We start from the raw sequence: 23,667 nt of genomic DNA on the forward strand, positions 1-23,667 counted from the left end.
ACAAGTGTTTTTTGGAAGAGTTTGCGGCTTGTTGTGTTATGTTTGTTGCGAAACATCCACCAATTGAGTGTAGTAATGCCGTAAACATCGATTGACAAAATGGCTGCAATAGCATATAGAGTGGTACTACGCCACCGTCGCTTGCAGCTGGTTTTAGTTTGCTTCTCATCACTGTGTGTTGTGTGTGTAGAAAGAGTTGAACAAGTTGGAAAATTGAACGTCGAGAGATGATGAAAAATTCATATACCTAGTTTTCGGGAGAAAAATTGGACGAAACGGGAATCGAGTGTAGTGAAATCGATTTAGTGCGTTTTATCGGTGAAATTATGATTGTTCTAGCGGAATTGGTTAAATTGTTCAGAAAACTTTAGATTGTGTTATTGTCTCGCGGCTCTTTGTTTCGCAGTTTCGTGGTGGTAGTGTGCAAATCTGGATAGTGTGTATCAAATTACCGGGACTGCTGCTCGCACTGGCCCAACGATTAACAGATGTGAAGGGAATTGGAAGATAAGTATCGGTGTTTGTGTTCTTTTACATGCAATCTGAAGTAGAAGTGGGCAAAACAGTTATTTACCGAAAGCGGCTCTGAACCGGTCACTCACCGTCTCAATAAACGCCTCATAGTTAACAATTATTCGCGAGATTGATGGATCGTGCTGTTCCGGTAAACTTCGGTCTCGGGCGAACCATCCGTTTTAGCGCGCAAAGAACCGTGGTTCATTTTCTTGAGCCGTTCGATCAATCGCTCGAGCTCGGCTTACCGAAATGTACTATTTTCCGTAATGAGCGCGTGCTAAAAATCTTTGAACGTGATAAGCAGAACGTTAGTAAATATGAATGAGCCAGAATCGGTCAGTTAAATATTCCGCTCCACTTATATATCGATTGTCTAACTATATAGTCAAATATTTATTTACCGCGCGCGAGATTAGGAAATATATGATCGTTACCGTTTTGCAATTTATGATTTTTCTAGCTTTTGCGCAAATATTGTTACAAATAAACTTTTCTCTCAGTTCACCATATTGTAATCTTATAGGTGGAAATGAAACTAGCTCATGTATACTCGGATTGTGATTGATTTGGCCCTTTGTAAATAAACACTGTTTGTATTATGTATGGTTGTATATTTGCATTTTTCAAGTTATAAGGCTTTGAATGCATGCAACTCTGCCAGTTTTCATACTTAATAGGTGTCACAGGTTACTCATCGTATCAACGGACTCGTTCAAGCGCTATATAGAAATTGTATATTTTATGATACAAACCACGCACACGTGTACGTGGCCCCAACAACATACTTATTACTTGTTGGTTTAATTAGATTCCATGAACGAAATTATAAATTTTGTATTGCTTCCAAGTAAACCAGACACATTTTTCCATGGTCTTTCGTGTTTAAATCGGTCTCAAATCATGAAATAGTTTTTTTTTTAAATAGACGAACAGTATACGAGAAATTTATAAGGCATAAAGCCAGATGTGCTGGTGACCAAATATCTGGATACTCCGCGTCGATACCATCCATGAGATCGTATTTTCTACAGATTGATCATCAACGCGTAATAGTTGTTGGTAGCCAAAAGGGTCACTTCAACACAACATAGGAGTGGAGGGGCATTAACGTGGATACAACTTTCGTGATTCGTAGCTTTAGTAACATTATATAGTTGACTAATATAAATCAATGAAAGATACGTTTCGGTTTCACGGTTACATACGGTTACAGTTACATTATGACCTCGTAAGGAGATGTCCGAACATTTGAGTTGTCTCAATTCAATTGTAGGTCCGGGATCAACTCAATTATAGGTCCAGTGTGCGTTCAATTATAGGTCGCGTGCGTTTCGTTTTTTCAGTGTTACATCATCAAACAGAATGAGTTCGGAACCCGTTTTAATATAATTATTTCATAGGCGCGATATTGGTTGTTATGAACCCGGTGCTCAAAATCAGCGCATCGTTTACCAAAACGAACCCAGTTGCAAACCCTTCCCTCACCTCCAACATCCCAGTGATTTCTCGTGGAAGTGCAGAGGTGTTCTCGGCTTCCAACAAAGCGAGTATCACGTCAACATGTTCCTATACATACTCCTTCTTTGACCTGCATTCGGATGCGGCCGGCGCTGGTATTGCCTAATATAAAGATTAAGGTCACCAGTTTTAACACATTGAGGATGAATGTTAATCCCAAACATCATCCGCTGGTTCTCTGTGTTATTACATCTGATCTGGCAATAACGGAGTAGCAACCGCGGGCGGTCAATCATGCTCATGCTCATGCTCTATGGCCCGCATTATACACAAAGTGTAATAACCAAAACGTAACAAAATCTATGACGGCTACACGCATGTATGTGTTTCTGCCGGCGATCATATAACCAAGAACCGCAATGCATGTGTATCGAAACTTCGCTCGCTGCATTTGTAATGATACAACGATCAGGTTTATTTCTGTCCCCTTCATCCACACATAATCAAAATTTCCACCGTCAACCTCAAATGTCTAATTAGAAACACTTTCGTTTCGTTCCCCAGTATTTACTTGAAATGAAAATATGTAATACCATGCGATCAGAGTTGCCGGATTTGCGACTGTTGTTCTAGACGAGCACGAGTTTTGTTTTTTGTATTGATTTTAAGACGCATTTGAAGTCTTGTCTGAATTTGAAGTCTGAAGTATGACGGGGAAAAATGCTGCTTGGCAGCTCTTGTTATATTTTTTTTCTACTCCGTATGCATACAACGAGCGAACTAATACACGCACACCGGTTGAATTGGAGATAGAAGAAACAGCCTGGAACATGCTGAACGCTAACGCGAACGATCGGGCGAAATTCTTGCCGTAGGTTAATGAACAGCTCTACTTACGGCTGATCACTAACCTATCGCAAGAATCTCGCCCGATTGCTCGCTTTGGCATTCAGCATGTTTTAGGCCTAACTTTTGCAACATATGCGACGGTGTGTGATTTTTCTTGATTGTAGATGGAAAGGGAGCATTTTTTGACAGAGAAAATTTTGCATGTGGTCGAAACGACCATTATTAGGTAGTCGTACTTCCGTAACAAGTGTAAGATATATGACAGTATGTGTTGTTACTTGACTGGGGAATAACTTTATTGCCTTTTTAGTAACAGATTTGTCACCTAAAGGGTAATTTTGCGCTGTTGCTTTTAAAGTAATAAGGAAAAGTTTTGCGTGTAAGAAATCATGCAACACTTTTTCCGTAGTCTTCACAAAACTGAAAAAGACTAATAGGTTTGAAATTTTACCATTATCAAGGACCAGGTGTCCAAAATCAATAAAACGGTAGTTGTACTGAATAACTTCGCAGTCTATGTTCAGGATACTGAGGTCAATGGTGTTGCTGGAGACGTCATTATTTCTTCCAGTGTAGTTGACGTTGCTATACCAGAGTGGCTCGAATGCAGTGGACGCGGAACGCGGGTTGCCATCAGACGGCCTGAACCATGACGAGTCAGAGCATTGTTGGATTTGTAGGGTTCAATAGATGATGTGAGTGAAATATAACGTAGGGTTCCATTATTCATCTCATTAAACCGATATTCACGAAGCATGCACGGATTGAACACCAAATTTTCACGAAATCATTGAACAAATAAACAATATACGCTTACGTGCTCTAATGGACGCCCAGCATTGTATATTTAGTGAACTTAGCTAGATTCATTCTGAATTTTGTAAAGCAAACCATTTTTTACAACGCTTACGTATCCATCTCAAAACTTTAATCACTGCTCAATTATTCATCTCAAGACGCCTCCATATTTATCACACTGTTAGTCATGAATGAAACACATTATCATGAATGAACGTAACTGCAGACCGTCGTAGTGCAAAATTGGTAACCTAGGGAACCACTGCAGTGCTGTCGATTTATGTCAATTATTCCAACTAATAATTCAACATTTACAGTATGACTTTTTCGTAGTAACAGAAACTGATTTGGCACCTTTTGATTTTCTTCAACGCAGTGAAAACAGTTGAAAATACATACAGTAGGAATACAGGATTTGTAAAAATTCATCTCATATATTTCTGCTAATTCAAGCTTTCATTTGGAAGTTCGAGGTGAACAATTTAAAGACTAAAGTATGCTTTGTGTGATGAGTGATTTGTTTAGTGATTAAAATAAAAAGTGATCCGCTAATCATGAATAAAACTTTGGTTGGTCGCTGAACGAGTCCCGTTGAAGCTGTATCCGAGCAATGCGCGGATTTTGTTTTCTGAGATAGGTGATTGAAATAAATAAGTTTTTGAGTGCAGATGCCTGACTATTATAGGGAATTTAGAGCTTTTAAGTGAGTTTTGAGGACTCTACTTTATGAGAAATCTATCTAATGCATTAATAGATTTCTTTAGTTAAAAAATATGCGTTTTTCTTGTTTTCAATTGGATTTTCATGTTGTATACGATGAATATACGGGCTGAGATGAATTATGGAATAGTTTTCCTACCTAATTCGTTTTTGCCAAGTTCATAGAATATTTTCAGCGAAAAATTCTTGAAGCTTTTTCGTATCTTCTGTTATTTTGACGAGTAATTTCCACAGGATCTTCGCTTGCGTATGATAGCTACGTTTTATCAGCGATAGCCTCGCATTCCAACACAGATCAATCTTGGCAAGATCATTTATGTAAATTATGAACAGTAAATGTCCCAGATTACTACCTTGAGGAACACCTACTGCTAGAGAATTTTGTGAACTAGAGTTACCATTCACCTGAGTAAGTTTAGTTCTGTTGTTCAGGTAGCTTCGTATTACATCATTCATGATCTCCCATATTCCAAAAATATCGAGCTTCTGGAGTAGTATCTGATGATTGATCGTGTCAAAAACCTTTTTTAGGTCTAGGAAAAGCACTCCAACCATTTCTTAGGAGTCCATCGGCTTTTATATATCATCAACTCGTGAACGTACTTGATCCTGCTCGCAATCCGTAATGACAGATAGTAATGACGGTTCGAATTCAATATTTCAATTGCATATAAACTGTGTTTCTTCCAATCCATGCGCCGTACCAAACTAATGAACATATCAAACTAACCTCACATCCGTCGTCCATGTTGGAAGCCAACATTTGAAAAAGAAGCCTAAAACATGACACTGAAATGTGAGAACCGGCCCACTCAAGTCGTCAGCTCCACCGGGGCAGACTAGGCTATGTTATTCCAACAAATTAATCGAATCGGCGATGACTGTTACAATCGAGCAATCCCAGGCAGCATCATTCTGAAAGTGCGTTGAAACGGACCCCAGCACGGGAGTTCCACACTTGAGACATTAGCCAACTATTATAAATCATAATTGCCGAGCGTCCCTTCGCAGCCACTTTCAGTTTCGGATCCCCGTCCGATCGCCCGGGAAAGGAAGTCATCTCCCGCGCATCACGATTCTCCGTCAGCCAGAACGCTAAAGCTGGTGCTGCGTGGGCACACCAAAAGTAAAAAAAAAATAGTTATTACCATTATGAGAAAAGTGCCTAAATTAGAAGGCAGCCGCCGGAACCGCGCTGCCGATCGGTCCATATCGCCATTACCAGGCAGATTTTTCTCACTTTCAATATCAATATCACCGGGCTATAAGGATAGCCCCCGTCCAGGTATCGTATTTCTGCGAAGCGGTCTCATTTCGGTTAAGTCATGCCGGCTCTGATTACCCTGCAGCAGAATGGACTCCACCCCCCGGGAGCAAGTTTAATTTGGTCGGGGTTTCATTTTCCGTCCGTTCGATCAAATTCGAACGGTTCGAATCCTTTCAGAAGTTTTTTTTCTTGCTCTCTTTCATCTGCGTTTATCTACTTCTTTTTCGGTTGGGAATTTCCTATCCTTTGGTTTTTAACACGGAGGAACAACACAACAAGAACGCGGGGCTAAACATTCGCACTTCATCCTTTCAGAGCAGCGAGCAACAGATAAACATGCACAATTTATGTATCTGCCAACGAAAGATCAGCCTTCGCGGCACGTTACAGATCATCGGAGATCGGCACAGAAATGCCTCCGTATTCCCGCTCCGGTGGTTCTTGCATTATGTCCTAGCATTCTGGACGGAAGCGTTTTTCCTAATGTGTGCCCTGTTTTCTTCGGTAAAAAATTAGATAAATAAGATCACGACAACTTGGCTGCTGAGGAGGACTCAAGCTCCCGCAATGCCTTAACCGGCCTTAAGCGGCCGCTCTCATTACCGATTCCATTGCATTGCAGCTTGGCTGCTGCTGGGCAGTTTGTGCTGATGATTTATTCTTCATTTCTGATGCCACGGTAATGCAGTTGCTTACCGCGACCGACACGATCACGAATTGCCGCGCGCATATTATTTGCGAGGCTACTTGCGCTTTATACCCAGAGTTCTGCCAGTGCGGTGGAAAGATGGAAACCGTCCCCTTACGCAGCCGCCAATGCGATTCGATTCGGGACAGACATGAAATTCAAAACCCGGACGTTCTGGTTTCGAACAAGTCGAATTTCCCGGATTGGAAAGCCTGCCCGCGCACTCGAATCAATTGACACGATCGGATCACATGAAGGGTCAAACTGGCGTTCGGCATGAGAAATTTCTTTCTACCCGCTTGCGCGGTACCTAAGCGGGCTTAAGCTTACCTCCGTTTGCGGGGTCAACTTCCCAGTCGTAGCCCGTAGCCTCGGTGGGAAGGAAACATTATTTTAATTTGAATAGAGCGCGCTAGCTCGATTTCCGTCGCTCGTTTTCGACGCGACATCGCTGCTCCGCCGCTGCTGTTGTGCGCGGCTAGATTGTACGTACAGCCAACAGCCAATTAAAGCTATTTAACGAAACACTTTAGTGACCCGATGGCCGTGTCTCGTTTCGTTGCCTATTTGGCGATTGTTGGAAAATCGAAACCGCACAGAGAAAAGCTGGCCTGCCTGCATGAACGTGGTAAAAAAATACGCTGGTCGTTTCGCAATGATTTTTGTCTGTCGTTCGGTTGCTAATTGAGCACTTTTACCGATGGTGATTTCTAATGCAATTAAGCCGAAACCATCTGTTTTCAAAGCATAATGCTTTCCGAACACAAACAACTGAATATGGCGAAAATGAATGGATGACAGAATGATGATATAATACTTTATATTATGTGTTGTAATGAACATTATTCAAGTGTGTTTTAATCCCATTAGGATCAATGTTGAGCCTTGAGTTATAAGAACTGATGAAACTGTGTAAGGAAACACATGAAAATAGTGAAAGCATGAAATAACCAGGAATATGAAAAATTCCAATGATGATTTTGGTATCAAATCACGAACTTCATTCAAATTATGAAATCAAAAAAAGTTTAAAATCGTACTAGAAACCTCGAATGGCCTGGCCACATTTTATGTGGCTTCTTAGGTAAGATCGAGGGTCCAGATCTGTCATTCGCTTTTCTGTCCTGTGTGCTTTGGAAACAGCATTTCTCATCCCAGAGCTTAGAAGAAGATAACAAGGTTCAACTCTGATTGGTCGAAGCATTTTTCAATAGTATAATTTTCCACATTTAGGTGGACACAAAGCTTATTTTATGGTTGCAAGAATAAAATAAATCTGTTGAAAACTGAATGGGTTTCAGGCGTTTGGAATTGGGCATTTTTCGTAACGCTCTCGATGTTTTGATTTTCATTTTGAGACACATTTCCATCAAGTATTAATGAAAATACTTCGAAAAATTGTCAACCTTCTGGTGCCTAAAGTGGCTTGTTATCCTCCCCCAGTCTTGGCGTACTCATCCGTATGTAACAAAGAGGCTCCTATAATTTGCACAGAACACCGAAGCATGCTGGAAAAAACGGTTGAGTTGATTATTTTTTTCGCACGCTGCACTGTGGTCCAGAAATGAAAAAAGGTGGTCAAAAGTCATTTCCTCTTAAACGTTACATTTTAGAGCAATATTGTCTTCGGGAAAGTTTTAGAGTAAAAAAAGGTCCTTCTTTGGACATTAACAGATCCGTGATTAATCCTCCTACAACTGAGATAGAAAGAATATTTTCTCTAAAAATCAATATTTTTATCGCCGTCTTTGGCAAAGTTTTCCAAAATAACATAACAAAAAACTTTGCCGAAGACACTAAGTAACTATTTTTCAACCTTAATGAGCTATCTGATTATGTTCAATGATGTTTAAAAACGTCTGATATTCTCACTGAACTTACGTTAAAGTTGTTTTGTTCCATGATTTTATAAGTTTCTGCAAATTTCTGCAAGAAATTTTAATTGCCGTGTGTGCAGAACACATGGACAATTCAATTGGTCAAAAGTAAATTTTTTGGCAGGAAAATTGATAGAAACCTAATTATCATAAAATAAAGTCTGCTGTAACATATGAAAAATAAAGGTCTGATGTTGTTTTAATAGTTCAGTGAGAATATCAGAGGTATAGTAGTATTTTTTTTTATTCTCACTTATTTTCCGTCGGTCTAGTTCCGCCACTGTTGTGGCCAATCACCGACGCCCAGGACCCTAACTCACGACCCGTTTATTAACGGACCGGCGCCAACGGCTTTACTTCCTCATGCGATGGAAGGCGTGATCCCAGAGATTTTTCGCCTCAGAAAATCTCCCGGTGTCGGCTAGGATTGAATCTAGACCAGTTGGGTTGGTTGTGAGTGGATCACGCCACCTCACAACCATCGACACCTATGTCGGCGGTGGGATTCGAACCCAGGCGTCGAGCGTGGTTGGCGGAGACGTTACCAACCACACTAGGCCCCCGCTCAGGTATAGTAGTATAGAATATGAATTTTAACGACAAAAACTTTTTTTTAAAACATCATTGTACATAATCAGATAGCTCAGTAAGTTTGAGAAATAGCTACCTAGTGTCTTCAGCAAAATTTTTTGTTATGTTATTTTGGAAAACATTGCCAAAGACTGCGATAAAAAATATTGATTTTTAGAGAAAATATTCTTTTTATCTCACTTGTAGGGGGATTAATCACGAATCTGTTAATATCTAAAGGAGGATCTTTATTTACTCTAAAACTTTCCCGAAGACAGTATTGCTCTAAAATGTAACGTTTATGAGAAAATGACTTTTGACCACCTTTTTTCATTTCTGGACCACAGTGCGCTGGAAGCAAATGCGTGTGAAGAGTAAGTGCAGAAAGCTCTCACGGAGAGACTTTCTCGGTTGCAAATGATAAAATATAGATAGCGCACATTTATTGCTCATTGATAAGGGCACTATGATGAAAATTCTAGCTGGTTGAAAACTTTTCTGGCTGTTTTCTAAATAAATTATTCGGTTATGTAGGGCTCTGCGCTATGCTCACTATCTTTTTTTTATTATCACGGTGTAGGTCTATGATAATTTTAGCCCAGACACAGTTAATTTACTCAACAGGCACTCAGCTTCGCCTCGCCTACTCATATGTGTAGTTATATTCCACGCTCCCTACGCGCAAAGGTACCGCTCAATAAGGTTGTGCATTTTTTTCTGCTCATCCCAATGCCTAGGATGAGTGACTGGGCAAGACTGTTCTCCTCATTATGTGAATAGAGCAGGGTAAATATTCACCGCTCACTTCTTGCCCAGCATGAGCGCTGCATGTAGCCATTTTGCATGCACAACGAGCGGCTAATTTTTTTTTTTCAGTTTCAAGATGCAAATCAAACAATCTACTTTCCTACCTAGATGCTTCCCTTATTTGGTATATGCTTAAGAGACACACAGTGAAAGTTCTGCAGTGATCTCTTGTGTAGATATTTCATATTCCAACGAGGTGTTTTTTTTTTTCAAGCTTCGGTGCTCTCCTCAAGCAAGTACGTCGCTTTGCCCACCAGTGTAAGAGCAGTTGTTTTCGAAGTGAATGATATTCTCCTACACGCTAATGATTCTCTGAGAAGAAACGACGAGCCTGGTCATTAGAAATTGAAAAGTCATCAAAAATACAACTAAATCACCAAAACAGTTGTGAAAATAGCCGCGAAAGTCTGGATTCTAATTAACCCATTCCTCGCGGGTGATGTTATATGGCATCACCTGACAAATAAACTTTGAAAATAGTTTAACAACTATATTTGAAATTTCTAACGATGAAAATATTCTAAGCAGTTAGAGAACAGATTGATCTTCAACATGCAACACAGTTTATGCCAATTGTGCATTCGGTTGTTGAGTAATAAGTGTTTGAGTGCTATTTTTCGATGTTAAAACTGATTTCTCTCCGCGGGGATAGGGTTGATTATTGTAGATTTTTCTCTGATTTCGCACAAAAATCATGGGAAAAAAATAACTGTCGTGACTTAACAGTTGAATAAAATTTTGAACTTTTCACCAATACTAGCATAAATACTAAATATGATTAATATGATATATTATGGGCAAATAATTTTGTTTAGCAATGGTTTCTACCGCATGTTACGTCGAAAAAAGAATGAATTACTTAACAAAAAGTAGCATTGTAATGTACGTAGGTAGGTTCGACAATTGTTTACAAAGACGTCAAAAAGTCCAAAAAACTACACCGATAAGCCTTTAATTAAATAAAAATAACTTTCGAAATTACTGCAGAAAAAAATTAAAAAATATCAAACACTATATAGTCAGCAAAAAACTTCACAGAGATGTTGTTCAACAGTTATTTCAGGATGGTGAAAGAGTTTTCGAAAAGAAATATCCTGATTTTCTAAGAAACTTCCTAGAATAAAAAATGTATTCATATGTATTTTTTCAAAAAAAAGTTTCGTTCATTTTTCTTCGTTAACCTTGTCATGCGCAGTATTGCAACTGATAGCTCTACTATTCGTAACTGATTAAACTCTGATGGCCATTTCTAACCGATTTTTCTAATCGAAAAATATATGCTCTTACCTCCCCAGATTCTTCAGTTATGTATTGGAGAGGGCATTCAAAAAATTCAAACAGACAGGATATAAAAATAATTTCAAAACGACATCGTGGAGGTCGTTAGAAAAAGTCCCTAATTATTCATCCAACCGACATGAGAGCGCCAGATTTCGTAAAAATTATAAAAATGAACATCTAAAATATCACCGATCGACACAGATTTTACTTAGGAGCCTAAACTAGAAAAAAATGGAAGATTATAGCTTTTAAATAGTTCCTATGAATTTTGGTTCCTCTAGCCCAGCGGTTCTAAACCTTTTTTTGTCCGCGTACCCCTTGGCGATATTATTCATATCGATTGTATCCCCTGGCTTGGGATGTTCTCGCAGATTGGGAGAGAGTAGTGGTTTTAGATCATGGTCTGGTAGTCTAGTTCAGGATTCAAATTTAAATATGGTTTGTTTGATTGCTACAGTCATGTGTTAGGAGCAAGATTGAACAATAAATGAAAAAAAAATCGTTTTGTCCGCGTCAAAAGAGGCCCCGTTCGACAATAATTGATTTTTTTTCGTTCACTTATATAATTTTTTTTGTCACATTTGTTGTTAAACTTGTTTTTGGCTTTTTTGGCTCTGTTCGGCTTTTACCGAACAACACGTTAAAAGAAGCTTTATATACGCTTTCAAAAACGTTGCGTTATAACTAATGCTGCTTCATTTAAAATTGGAACTAACTTTCACTCATATTGAGGCGATCTGGGTGGACGAATTTGGAAATTCTTGACGCCCACGTGTCGGGAATTTTGTAAGCTCCACCTATGTATTTTTGACATTCTGCAAAACGACTGTATTTTGGGAACAATCAACACGGAATCCAAACGAAGGGAAAATATTGTGCACAGTTATTTGAAAAACCATTGTGGTCTGCATCTAGGCTAGTTAAACGGCTGCAATTGCCCAGATATATCGTATGGCGCGTTATCAAACGGTATAAGGAAACGACGATTCAAAAGCCTCAAGCCAATCATTGGAGTGGAACTGTCGACCGGAAACTGCGTAGTAAGAATTTGTACTGGGAAGAATTGTGTGGCCAAAATCTGTGCTCGGAAACTATACGACGGTGCTGACCAAGTTCGACGGGTGTCTTCTGATGGACGATGAAACCTATGTCAAGGCTGACTTCAGGCAAATCCCGATCAAAAATTTTTTTAACAACGGCTCGGGAGGATGTTCCAGCCAAATTCAAATTTGTTTTGACGACAAATTTGCCCGAAAATTTATGATTTTACAGGGCATTTGCGAGTGTGGCAGGCAAAGGAAAATTTTCGTTACAAATAAGACAATGATGTTGGAAAAGAGTGTTCCCAAAAACAAGTTTTGCTTTTCATTTGATCACACGACCACACGATGTTTTTGCGGGCTGCCATCACAGCAAAGTCGTTAAAGAATTGTATACAGAGAAAGGGGTCCAGTTTGTTCCGAATGACCTCGCACCCAATTGTCCCAGTTCCGCCCTGTTGAGAAATACTGGGCATTCATGGGTAGGAGACTCAAGTAAGGGGAAAAAAGTTGTCAAAGACACCAATCTCATTAAGACCTGATGGAATAAGATAGCCAAAACGATGGACGGAGAAGGTGTGCACCGTATTACGGGAAATCAGCCGTATTACGGGAAAAGTTCGATAATTCCTTCAAAACTGCGACGAATAATTCAATTCGTATTTTTTCTTGAAAGTATGAAAAAATGCTGCTTTTGTGTAAAAAAACAGCTTGAGTTCAATAACGAATAGCTGAATTACATGCGACGGCTTTTGCTCTAGTATTATATGAAGCAAGCTTTAGTGCACGATAGTAATCCAGGTTGGACCATTAAATAATCAAAATATGCGCTATTTTCACTCAATATTGACGTGGTTTCGAGTCATCTCAGGTCACGAGTGAAACTCAATCATAAAAATATATTATATGATCTCATCAAAATATAATTTATTGGTGAGTGAGGCATGGACAGTGAAGATTCTGAAAAATAAAATAAAAATTAAGAACCAACGAGCGGAGCCAACCAGCCAAGGTTACAGAGTCCGCTTTGACAATCAGGTGATCATTGGTTTGAATTATAGCAGATTCTGGCCATCTGACAACAAATCTGATGGTCAAATGAGTTCAAAACGAATAATTCTCAGGCTCCTCACCACACATTCTTCCTTAACTCTGAATTCTGCTGTGCCCCGGATAACTTTCTTCTTGATAAAATGGCCAAATAAATGTCAATAGTTCCCTCCAGGAAATTGACGAGGTCTCGATATGGCCCCTTTCTCTTGATAAAGAAGCCCCTTTTATGATAAAACTGACCAGATGAATTTTATTTCTCTCCAGGCAATTATAGTCGGCAATAGTGGCCGGAGGGAACAAGGCTCGTTATAGTGGAGCAAAAAGTTTGAGACGGAAAGGAAAAAAAATACACAAAATCAGGGATATAAATGATGGAGCATGTCACATACTCTCAATACAGTGGTTTTTAGGTTTAATCACGGTCAAAAAAAAATCCCCGTGAATTTGTCGAAATAATAAAAATTGGATTTTTTGCGTTGGATTCAATTGAAATTTGCGATATTTTGAGTAAAATGATGCACTTACATAGTTCAATAAAATGTAAGTTTAAGATACAAAAGAATAAACAGAAAAAAAATAGTCTAAATATACATATATTTTCTCAAGACAATAATACATGCAATATGTTTCAATATGATTTGTACTGCACAAGAGTATAATGCTTGTTGTGAAATTGCGGAACCGCTGGATTTTATAATTTTGAAATTGACGTCCGATGAGCAATAGGTTAGTAGGGCTATTTGAGCTATAAATAGATCTTCTTTCTCAACTGCTCGTATAATACGTAATTTTTGCTCCAAAATCAAATAAAGCGTATTTAACGGTGCATTTTTCACGAAATTATGACACAAACAGCACAGATATGACACTGGGTTGCCCTTTCCGGAAAATTGATCAAATAAATTGAGTTCATAAAACCATACAGATGCAAAGGCACAAGTGGAAATTGTGTGTCAAATACTGTTTCTACAACTGGAAGTAACATTATTTTTGATTGAGTTTTTTTTTTTTTTTTTTTGAAAAAGCATGATAAAAACGAAAAAAATGTGAGAAAAACCAAACGTGAATTTGGCGAGTAGTGGTAAAACGACTGTTGATAAAATCGAAAAAGCACTGTAGTTATCTGGAGAGTAATGAGTCCATACAAGGAATAACCAATCATAAAACTTGGATGAAATTCTCATCAAAAATTATCGAAAGTTTGTCAGAAGATGATGAATGACTTAATCCCCGGTTTTTCAGCACCTGATACGGGTGAAGAACTTCTATGAAAAGTAGTTCGAGATATCTGATTTCGGTATGGTCCCAATGAGGTAAGGTAATGTATCATGATCGGAACAATTTAAACTATTTTCATGGTACATAGATTTTCATGTCACATTTTCACTATTAATATCGCATGAAATCATAGGCAAATTACGTTTATCGGAACGATCTTTTTTTTACAAAAACAATAATTTATAGAGATTTGACATGAATTTATTCAACCATAACGTTTTATCTATCATAGAATTTGTATCATGATCGGAACAGAAAATGTATCAAACCGGACCGGCCATTTTATTTCGGATCCATTTGAATTCAAGAGCTTTTAAGTAGACAATTCAATTGTCCAAAACTATTCTTAACATTACAAAATAGGCGTTGTCATGGGAAAAAAGTTTTAGCTAACAAAAACTTTTCCATCAATTGTACCTACGTGAAACCCATCATTACATCAACCACAGGCAAAGTGAAGCGGTGAAGTCTCAGAAGTAAGCTGTTCCTCTCATGGTCAGATGCTGTTCTGATCACAAAACAAAATAGGCCTTCGCATTCCACCAATTCCAACTTTAAAGTAAATAGTTCGCACAAGAATTGTTTTTACATGAAATTTAGATCTTAAAAAAGTATTTTACTGAAAAATATTTATGTTTGTCGAATATTTCATTCCATTATCACTGCTTGAGAACAAGACTTAATAGCAATCGTAAGAGCGAATTGTGCACATTATTGAATGATTTTTTTAAACTTTTTGTCTTTCTCCTAGAAAGGTATAGCAATTACTGGCAAAACCGAAAGTATAAAAGTACTTCAAAGGCAGAATGGCATATACCACTCGACTCAGTTCGACGAGCTGAGCATTTTCTGTATGTGTGTGTATGTGCAACTCTCCTATCTCACTCGATTTTCTCAGTGATGGCTGGACCGATTTTCATAAAATTATTCTTAAATTAAATTAAATTCATTAAATCATCTTCAGCTTCATTAAATTTTATTGTAATCGGATTTATAATATGTATGTTATTTATCAAAATGTGAAAATTACGAAAGTTCATTATCTCAGACCGATTTTAACAAAATTGATTTTTAACGAACGGGCTACCTGGAAAGCCCTTAAAGAGTGGTTCAAAAGTTATGGAAAGAAACGTGTTCTGGGGACTATATAATCTCACCCATGTTTCTCAGAGATGGCTGGACCGATTTTCATAAAATCAGTGTCATATAGAAGGTCTGGTTGTCCCATTAAACCCCTTTTGATTTTTTTTTTGCAATCGGACTTTTACTTTGCCTGTTATGTTTAAAAATGTGAAATCCAGCTATGAAAAGAAACATATTCCGAAGACTACTTAAACTCACTCATTTTTCTCAGAGATGGCTGAACCGATTTTCACAAAATATATACAAAATTAGTGTCAAATAAAAGATAACTGCCTCAAAACACCCTATTGAATTTTCATTGTAATCGTCCTGTAACTTGGTCTGTAATGTATCAAAATGTGAAAATCACGAAACTTCATTATCTCAGAAACAGCACAATCGATTTGAACAATACTGATATCAGATGAACGGTAGTTTAGGGTTAACTGATGAATTTTATAATGATTAGACATGTGGTTCAAAAGTTGTGAAAAGAAACGTGTTTATTTAATGTTACTTCCATGTGTCGTATTTTCATATTTGTCTGAATGTTATGTTTAAAATGTTCGCTATAGTTGTGCTTTTGGCTACCAGAAAGTCGTAATTTTGAATGAAAAATACATCCAGCAGAAATTATCAGGGTGTATTTTTTTCTATAAATTAAAGTTTTCATGTAAATCTATTCAAACAAATATAATTATAAGTTCGAAAGTGAAAGATTGAGTCTCACCACAAGGTGGATTAATTTTGGGTTTTTACTCATAGTATCACATGAAAAATCATCAGTAGAAGTTGTTTGATGATACCGGTAAATATTTGAACTTTTCGTTAAATAGTGGAGCAATTTCGCATATGAAAAATTGTTCCGACCATGGTACATTTTCGGACTGTTCCGATCATGATATAACACCCTACTAAGAAATCCTACTAAGAAGTCCTATATCGACAAACATTTCTCTTCTGTTGAAAAGTACTGGACTGGAGATACCTGATAAACGTGCTGAAGATACGATTTCCTCATTACAGAAACGATGAATATCACTTTGTTCGACAAAAGCGGAAAACGGTTATCCTAGAAAGATTATAGCCATTTACCATTACTCTTAATTTTGTACCCCTAGTTAGGTTGGAAGTGCTCAGCGGGTTCGTCGCTTCTGTTTACCAGTGTCACTTTGAGCCTTTCCAACAGTTCCTTCAACCCTTGTACTGGTGGAACTTTTTTGACATATTCCTTATCCGTTTATGACTCAATTTTGTCATTGTATAGTGAATTTATTATTATATAGTAAATATTAAATCTCTTGATAATGGCCATTTTTAAATTCGTCATAGTTCGTAACGCTACTGTTACTGTGTTTAAACTGCTGTCAAGCAGAAGGTACCAGATTCACGGAATCGTGCATCAACGATCGCGAAACCGAGAATTTAACTCACGAAACCTGAAATTTAATTGAAGATTCTGATAACCTGGAATTCAATCCATGATTCAAGGTTACGAAAATTATAATCGTGGAATTTCGAAAACATCAATTAAATTAATGGCTGCTTAAAACTTCATTTGCATTATGGTGGGAACTCTACGGAATTGCACCCGTTGCAAACAGTTTGATTGTGTAAAACAGTTTCGATTTTCTATTTGAAAGTTTTAAAAATAGAACGTGTGAGAACTGAACATTCAATTAAAAATAAAATCAAATTTTCTATCTCCCGTATTGCTTACACGTACTATTTAGATCTGTAAGTTGCAATAACACTGCAATCATGAACGAAATACATAATCAAAGTAAAGACAGCGCACTGGTAAAGCAACAGTGTAAAGGCTCTACGGCACCGTGTGGCTGCCCATCTTCGCCAGAAGAGCCGACCATTATTGATACTACATGAACCGTAATAAATCGAACACATGGCTTTGAAATTCCTCCATCAGCCGCGATCGAAAATTCTCAACAAAGCCCCGGCAAAGAAAGAGAAAGAAAAAGAGAGCGCATCACAAAACAAACTACTCATTTACGGCATCGCCGCATTTTCTCCTTGGCAAAATTGATTTCCGCAGACTCACCCTCTCCCAGCCAAGCGTTCGGCCCACAAAGGAACGCAGCTAAACAAAAAAAAAATACGCCTTCCAATCTACAACCTGTCCTCTCGTCCTCCGACCGGCCAGCTAGCGAGAGAAAGAAAAGCCCTTATCAAAATTCCATTATCTATTTCGGTTTCAACTTATCGCTACTACCACACAACCCATCCAGTGCTTTACAAACACGCACACGTTTTCACCTGCTTACGCACACACACACATACAGACTACCTTTGCGCAGCGAGCCAGAAAGCCTTTATCCACGCGGCGGATGATGAAGACGACGATGGCCTTGCCAAGAGCGCTACGCGCCGAACGATGATCGGGAACCACGAACAATTTGAACCGCGGCGCGAAGAAACATCGAGACCCAACAGCAGTTTAATTAGCGCTGATTAGATCGTTTCCCTTCGCATCGAGAAGCACTGTTGACCCTCTATCAGGGACCATCCGCGCACGGTAGGTAAGGTACACCGGTGTCCCAGTAGGGACCCTTAATAATTTGCCAACTAACACACACACACTCACAAAGTCACACTCGTTTTGACTCGAAGAAAAATGTTTCCAATCACGATGGCGTGGCTCATCGTCATCATCATCATCGTCGTTGTTGTTGTTGTTGTGCAGTCAGGTTGAGATTCCTTGCAACACGGTTCCATCGCATCGGTTCGGCACAGATGGATCAATGAGAAACATTCTTGAAAAATTACAACCCGTGCAGAACCGACATCCGATAATTTCTTTTTTTTTTTTCGTACTTCAAGAGTCGTAGCGTGAATGTGTTTGTAGCTGTGTCTGTGCGCACGAGTGCGGGTCTCTTGTTCGTTCTGGGGTTCAGAGGTGCCAGATCCACGAAGGTCTGTAGGTTTTGCTTAATTTCAATGGGAAAAAGGCGAAATTTACAAAATTATTAAGATTTCACTGAGATTTTGCGAATTTAGTTCAAAACCCAAAACGCTAATTTCTCAAAAAAAAAAAGAAACAAAATTTCGAAGAATTCCGAAGATTTACAATACTCTGACAAAAAATATGGCATCTTTGCCGGAGTCAGAACGCAGGGTCCAAATATAAAACGACCGACCGAAATCGTGCTACGATCGTTCCTGTGGAGAGCCACACATCGAGAGAGATAAAGAGGGAGAGTAAGAGCGCTTGTCGTGGCAGAGAACGACGAATGAGAGAACAGTATAAAATGTAATAATTCATGACACTCAAAAAAAAGAAAAAACAAACAAAAAATACATAAAACATAAAACATAACTTCTAATCTCTTTGAAATGTTTGGTAAACATCATCTATTTCCACTATCGAACACGATCCTGCGCAAAAACAAACTTTTCCAATCGATAACAGGATGATCGAGTATCGAAAGCCACCGCACACGGGATGGAGGAGAAATAGTAAAAATAAAATTAAACTACCATGTTGCGGGCTTTCGCTGCTGCGGCTGGCCGGCTAGAGGTCAGTGCAATTGGATTCGCTTCTTTACGAGGCTCGGCCTCAAAAAAATAAAACACGGATCGGACTCATCTCAACAACTCTTCACCACACGGGGGTGCGTGGGGGAGACGCACCGAATGAGAGCGAGGAGCGAGAAACTCGTCGCGAAAGAGCAAAATCATGCGGTAAAGATGATAGCAATCATAATAATTGATTACACGTATACCTCCTTCAATTTATTTATCAAAAGCTTCCCCCCTGAGTTGCTGCTCGGGAAGCGGTAAAAGATTGGAAATTGTACGAAAAAATTGCTTATCCCAATCCGAACCGGAGGTCCCAGACTCGGGCCGTCTCCGGTAGATTGTAAAAAAACAGTGATCGTCAATTGCGGCGAGAGTAAATGGGAGAAAGCGAAAATCGAATTGAGAATGAGGGAGAGGATGAGAGAGCGCACAACGAACCAAAAACTGTTCACGATCGAGCCTCGGCTGGGAGCTCTTCGTTCTCGTGCGATCACCAATCAGTCAGTTTAGTTCGGACGTACGCGAAAGGCGGACACGTCGTGTCCGTGCTGCTGCTATCGTTTGCCGCCGCGATCGTGCTATCTCTCTCTGTCTGTGTCCATCCATCCATCCGTCCGTACCTCCCTTCTGTCGCTTTCTTCGTCGGTGTTCGGATGAGGGCACACAAGTTTCAACTGTCCGAGTTTATTTTTTCGGTACCGTAGCCTAGTTCCAAAAGAGACAAGCACGCGAACCCCATAATTACTTGTCGCGTCCATTGTGCACTAATATTCGTATTTTCTTTCTCTCTGCGTGTTTTTGTGGACTTTTCAGAACGAACCGGAAGGCACGCCGGAACTACCGGCCGCCAATCGAGCGCTATTCCTGGAGAAAGTGCGCCAATCGAACACTGCCTGCCAAAATGGGGACTTCACCACGGCAGTGCAGCTTTACACGGACGCGTTATCGTTGGACCCGAGTAATCACATCCTCTACAGCAACCGATCAGCGGCTCGGCTCAAGCAAGGTCAGTTTGCGCTGGCTCTACAGGATGCCACCAGGGCACGGGAGCTGTGCCCTCAGTGGCCGAAAGCATACTTTCGGCAAGGTGTAGCACTACAGTGTCTCGGCCGCTATGGTGAAGCATTAGCGGCCTTTAGTTCGGGGCTAGCCCAGGACCCCAACTCTAAACAGTTACTGGCAGGATTAGTGGAGGCTTCAATCAAAAGCCCCCTACGACATGCACTGGAGCCAACTTTTCAGCAGTTGAAAGCAATGAAACTAGATCAGTCACCGTTCGTAGTGATATCAGTGGTGGGACAGGAGCTTCTCGGTGCAGGCCAGTATCACTCGGCAGTCACCGTTCTCGAGTCAGCCCTCCGGATAGGATCGTGTTCACTGAAACTACGAGGTTCCGTTTTTAGTGCACTAAGTTCCGCCCACTGGGCACTTAACCAATTGGACAAAGCGATCGCCTATATGCAGCAGGATTTAGCAGTTGCGAAAAGTCTCGGTGATACCGCGGGCGAGTGTCGTGCTCACGGGAACCTTGGTTCCGCCTACTTCAGTCAGGGTTCGTACAAAGAAGCTCTAACATCGCATCGCTATCAGCTGGTACTTGCGATGAAGTGTAAAGATACTCAGGCAGCCGCTGCCGCCCTGACCTCCCTGGGGCACGTTTATACCGCCATCGGTGATTACCCGAATGCTCTTGCCTCCCACAAACAGTGTGTACAGTTAGTGAAACAAATGGGTGATCGTTTGCAAGAAGCCCGCGAAATCGGTAATGTTGGTGCGGTTTATTTAGCGATGGGAGAATTCGATTCGGCCGTCGATTGCCACACTCAGCACCTCCGGTTAGCGCGAAAACTGGGCAATCAAGTGGAAGAGGCTCGCGCCTACAGTAATCTCGGTTCCAGCTATCACTACAAGCGAAATTTCACCCAGGCCATCACCTACCACGAAAACGTACTTCGAATAGCCCAACAACTTGGCGATCGTGCCATCGAAGCTCGGGCATATGCCGGACTCGGTCACGCTGCTCGTTGTGGCCACGACTTTCATCAGGCAAAACGATGGCACGAAAAGCAGTTGGAAATGGCATTGGCTGCCCGTGATAAAGTCGGTGAAGGTCGTGCCTGCTCAAATCTGGGAATCGTCTATCAGCTCCTAGGCGAGCATGACGCCGCCCTAAAGCTTCATCAAGCTCATCTGACAATCGCCCGCCAGCTGCAGGACAAAGCCGGAATGGGACGTGCTTACGGAAACATCGGTAACGCCTACTCGGCGGCTGGTTTCTATGAACAAGCGATCAAATACCACAAACAGGAACTGATCATAAGTAAAGAAGTGCACGATCGGAGTGCGGAAGCCTCCACGCATGGAAACCTGGCGGTGGCCTATCAGGCCCTAGGAGCACACGATATGGCACTCATGCACTACCGAGCCCATCTGAACATAGCCCGAGAGTTGAAGGACACCGCCGGCGAAGCCTGCGCTCTACTCAACCTCGGCAACTGCCTCAGCTCCCGGCAGGAATTCGCTCAAGCTGTGCCGTACTACGAGCAGTATTTAATGCTATCCCAAGAGCTGGGCGATGTCGCCGCCGAAGGAAAAGCTTGTCATTTTCTCGGTTACGCTCACTATTGTATCGGAAATTACCGCGAAGCGGTTCGCTACTACGACCAAGATCTTGCTCTGGCAAAGGACCTGCAAAACAAAATGAACATGGGTCGAGCATACTGTAACTTAGGCCTTGCCCATCTAGCACTCGGCAATACGGCGGGCGCTTTGGAATGTCAAAAATATTTCCTAGCAATCGCACACATGACGAATCACCTGCCGGGAAAATTCCGAGCCTTGGGCAACATTGGCGACGTGCTAATCCGAATGGGAGACGTGGATGAAGCAATCAAGATGTATCAACGGCAGCTTTCTCTGGCCAGGCAAGCACGCGAGCGAGGCATGGAGGCGGCAGCTTGCGGCGCCCTTGGCTTGGCGCATCGATTGCTAAAAAAATTCGACAAAGCTTTAGGCTATCACACGCAAGAGTTAACCTTACGGCAAGAAATGGGCGATCTGCCGGGTGAGTGTCGTGCTCATGGACACCTGGGAGCAGTGCATATGGCACTCGGAAACTACACCCACGCCGTGAAATGCTACCAGGAACAGCTGGAACGGGCCCAGGAATTGCAGGACTCTGCAGTGGAAGCGCAAGCTTTCGGTAACTTGGGAATAGCCAGGTTGAATATGGGCCACTACGAGGACGCTATCGGGTATCTTGAGCAACAGCTGGGAACTCTGGAGCAGGTGAATACACCAACTGCACAGCATGACCGAGCGCGAGCCTTAGGGCATTTGGGAGATTGTTACGATGCTTTAGGCGATTATCATGCGGAGGCGATCAAGTGTCATGAACGACATCTGGCACTGTCGATTGCTTTACAAAGCCCCCGCGATCAGGAGCGTGCATACCGAGGATTAGGAAACTGCTATAAATCGGTTGGTAATCTACAGGAAGCTTTAGTGTGTTTGGAGAAAAGACTAGTTGTGTCCCACGAGTTGGGTAATCCGGAAGCGAAGGCTGCTGCCTACGGTGATTTGGGTAGTATTCATAGTGCTCTCGGTAATTACGAACAAGCGATTAATTGTTTAGAACATCAGAGGGACATTGCGCGCGAGCTTGGTGATCGTGCACTAACGTCGGATGCCATCAGTGGATTGGGAGCAGTGTTTTTGCAGATGGCAGACTACGATGAGTCGCTACGACTACATCAGCAAGATTTAGAGTTGTGTGAAAGCATGAATCACGTCGTTTTGCAAGCTAGAGCTTGTGGAAATCTCGGTTCGGTTTACGAATCACTGAAAAACTTCAAAGAATCGGTTCGGTACTATGAGAAACAACTTTCGCTAACGACTGATCGCCTAACGAAGGCTCACGCCTGTCTCTCGTTGGGTCGAGTGTACCACATAATGGAACAGATACCGCAGGCGGTGAGCTTCCTGCGGCAGGGCCTAGCAATCGTCCAATCGCTCAATAAACTAGAAGATGAAGCCAGAATCCGATACCGGCTGGGATTATCCCTTCTAGTATCCGGTGACGAAGATAACTCCCGACAGCAGATGGAAAGTGCGGCCCAAATTTTGGAGTCGATTCGAAGCGACCAGGTGACGCCGGAAGCACGCACCAATCTGTACGATTTGCAGACATCTTGCTACCAAAACTTGCAGAAAATTTTAGTAAACCTCGGACGCACCGAAGAGGCCTTGGTGGCTGCCGAAAGATGCCGCTCTAGAATGGGTGCCGATTCCAACCAGAGTGCGGAAAACTCCTTGAACAATAGAAAAACGCTCCTAACGTGCAGTGAGTACATCTTCGACACGGTCAATAAGAGCAAAACGAACATTATCTACTACAGCTTAGCGGGCAGTGAATTATACGCGTGGTTTCTGTCGCCCCAGAAGCGAATCGTTCGATTCCACGTTGCGAAAATCGACGAACAGGCACTGCAGATGAAGAAAAAACCGAGCACGGCGATCACCGGAGAGGTAACCGAAACCCTGCTGGCGCAGTACATTGATTTCGTTCGAGACAATCTGGGGGTGAACTCCGGTAACGTCCTACAGGAGGGTGACGGCAGCGGGTGGAAATCTTCGAACGAAAATCTGATCGATGATTTTGCCAACGAACGGGCCGGATTTCTGAGGATGGTCAACCGGAATCATTTGCTGAATTCTAGCAACTACTCGCTGAGTTCTCTGTTTAGTTTGGGAAGCGTCGGCGGATCGGTTGCCAGCTTGCAAGGATCTACTAGGTGAGATTGAGAG

The 23,667-nt window shown here is 41.1% G+C and overlaps 1 protein-coding gene across 3 annotated transcripts in view; it reads left to right on the top strand.

The window, feature by feature from the left end:
• Nucleotides 1–23,667, top strand: part of LOC129729821 (tetratricopeptide repeat protein 28) — a 465,629-nt gene that overhangs the window by 427,573 nt on the left and 14,389 nt on the right. For 2 of the 3 annotated variants that reach the window (XM_055688659.1, XM_055688660.1), the window contains one exon: nucleotides 19,675–23,654. In XM_055688659.1, coding sequence (XP_055544634.1) covers nucleotides 19,675–23,654 — 3,980 coding nt within the window. Of the gene's footprint in view, nucleotides 1–19,382; nucleotides 19,557–19,674; nucleotides 23,655–23,667 lie in introns of those variants that run through there. The other variant, XM_055688658.1, reaches the window with a different exon arrangement.

Source organism: Wyeomyia smithii, chromosome 3 (assembly GCF_029784165.1).
Source record: "Wyeomyia smithii strain HCP4-BCI-WySm-NY-G18 chromosome 3, ASM2978416v1, whole genome shotgun sequence".
In the NCBI taxonomy this organism is placed as follows: Eukaryota; Metazoa; Arthropoda; class Insecta; order Diptera; family Culicidae; genus Wyeomyia; species Wyeomyia smithii.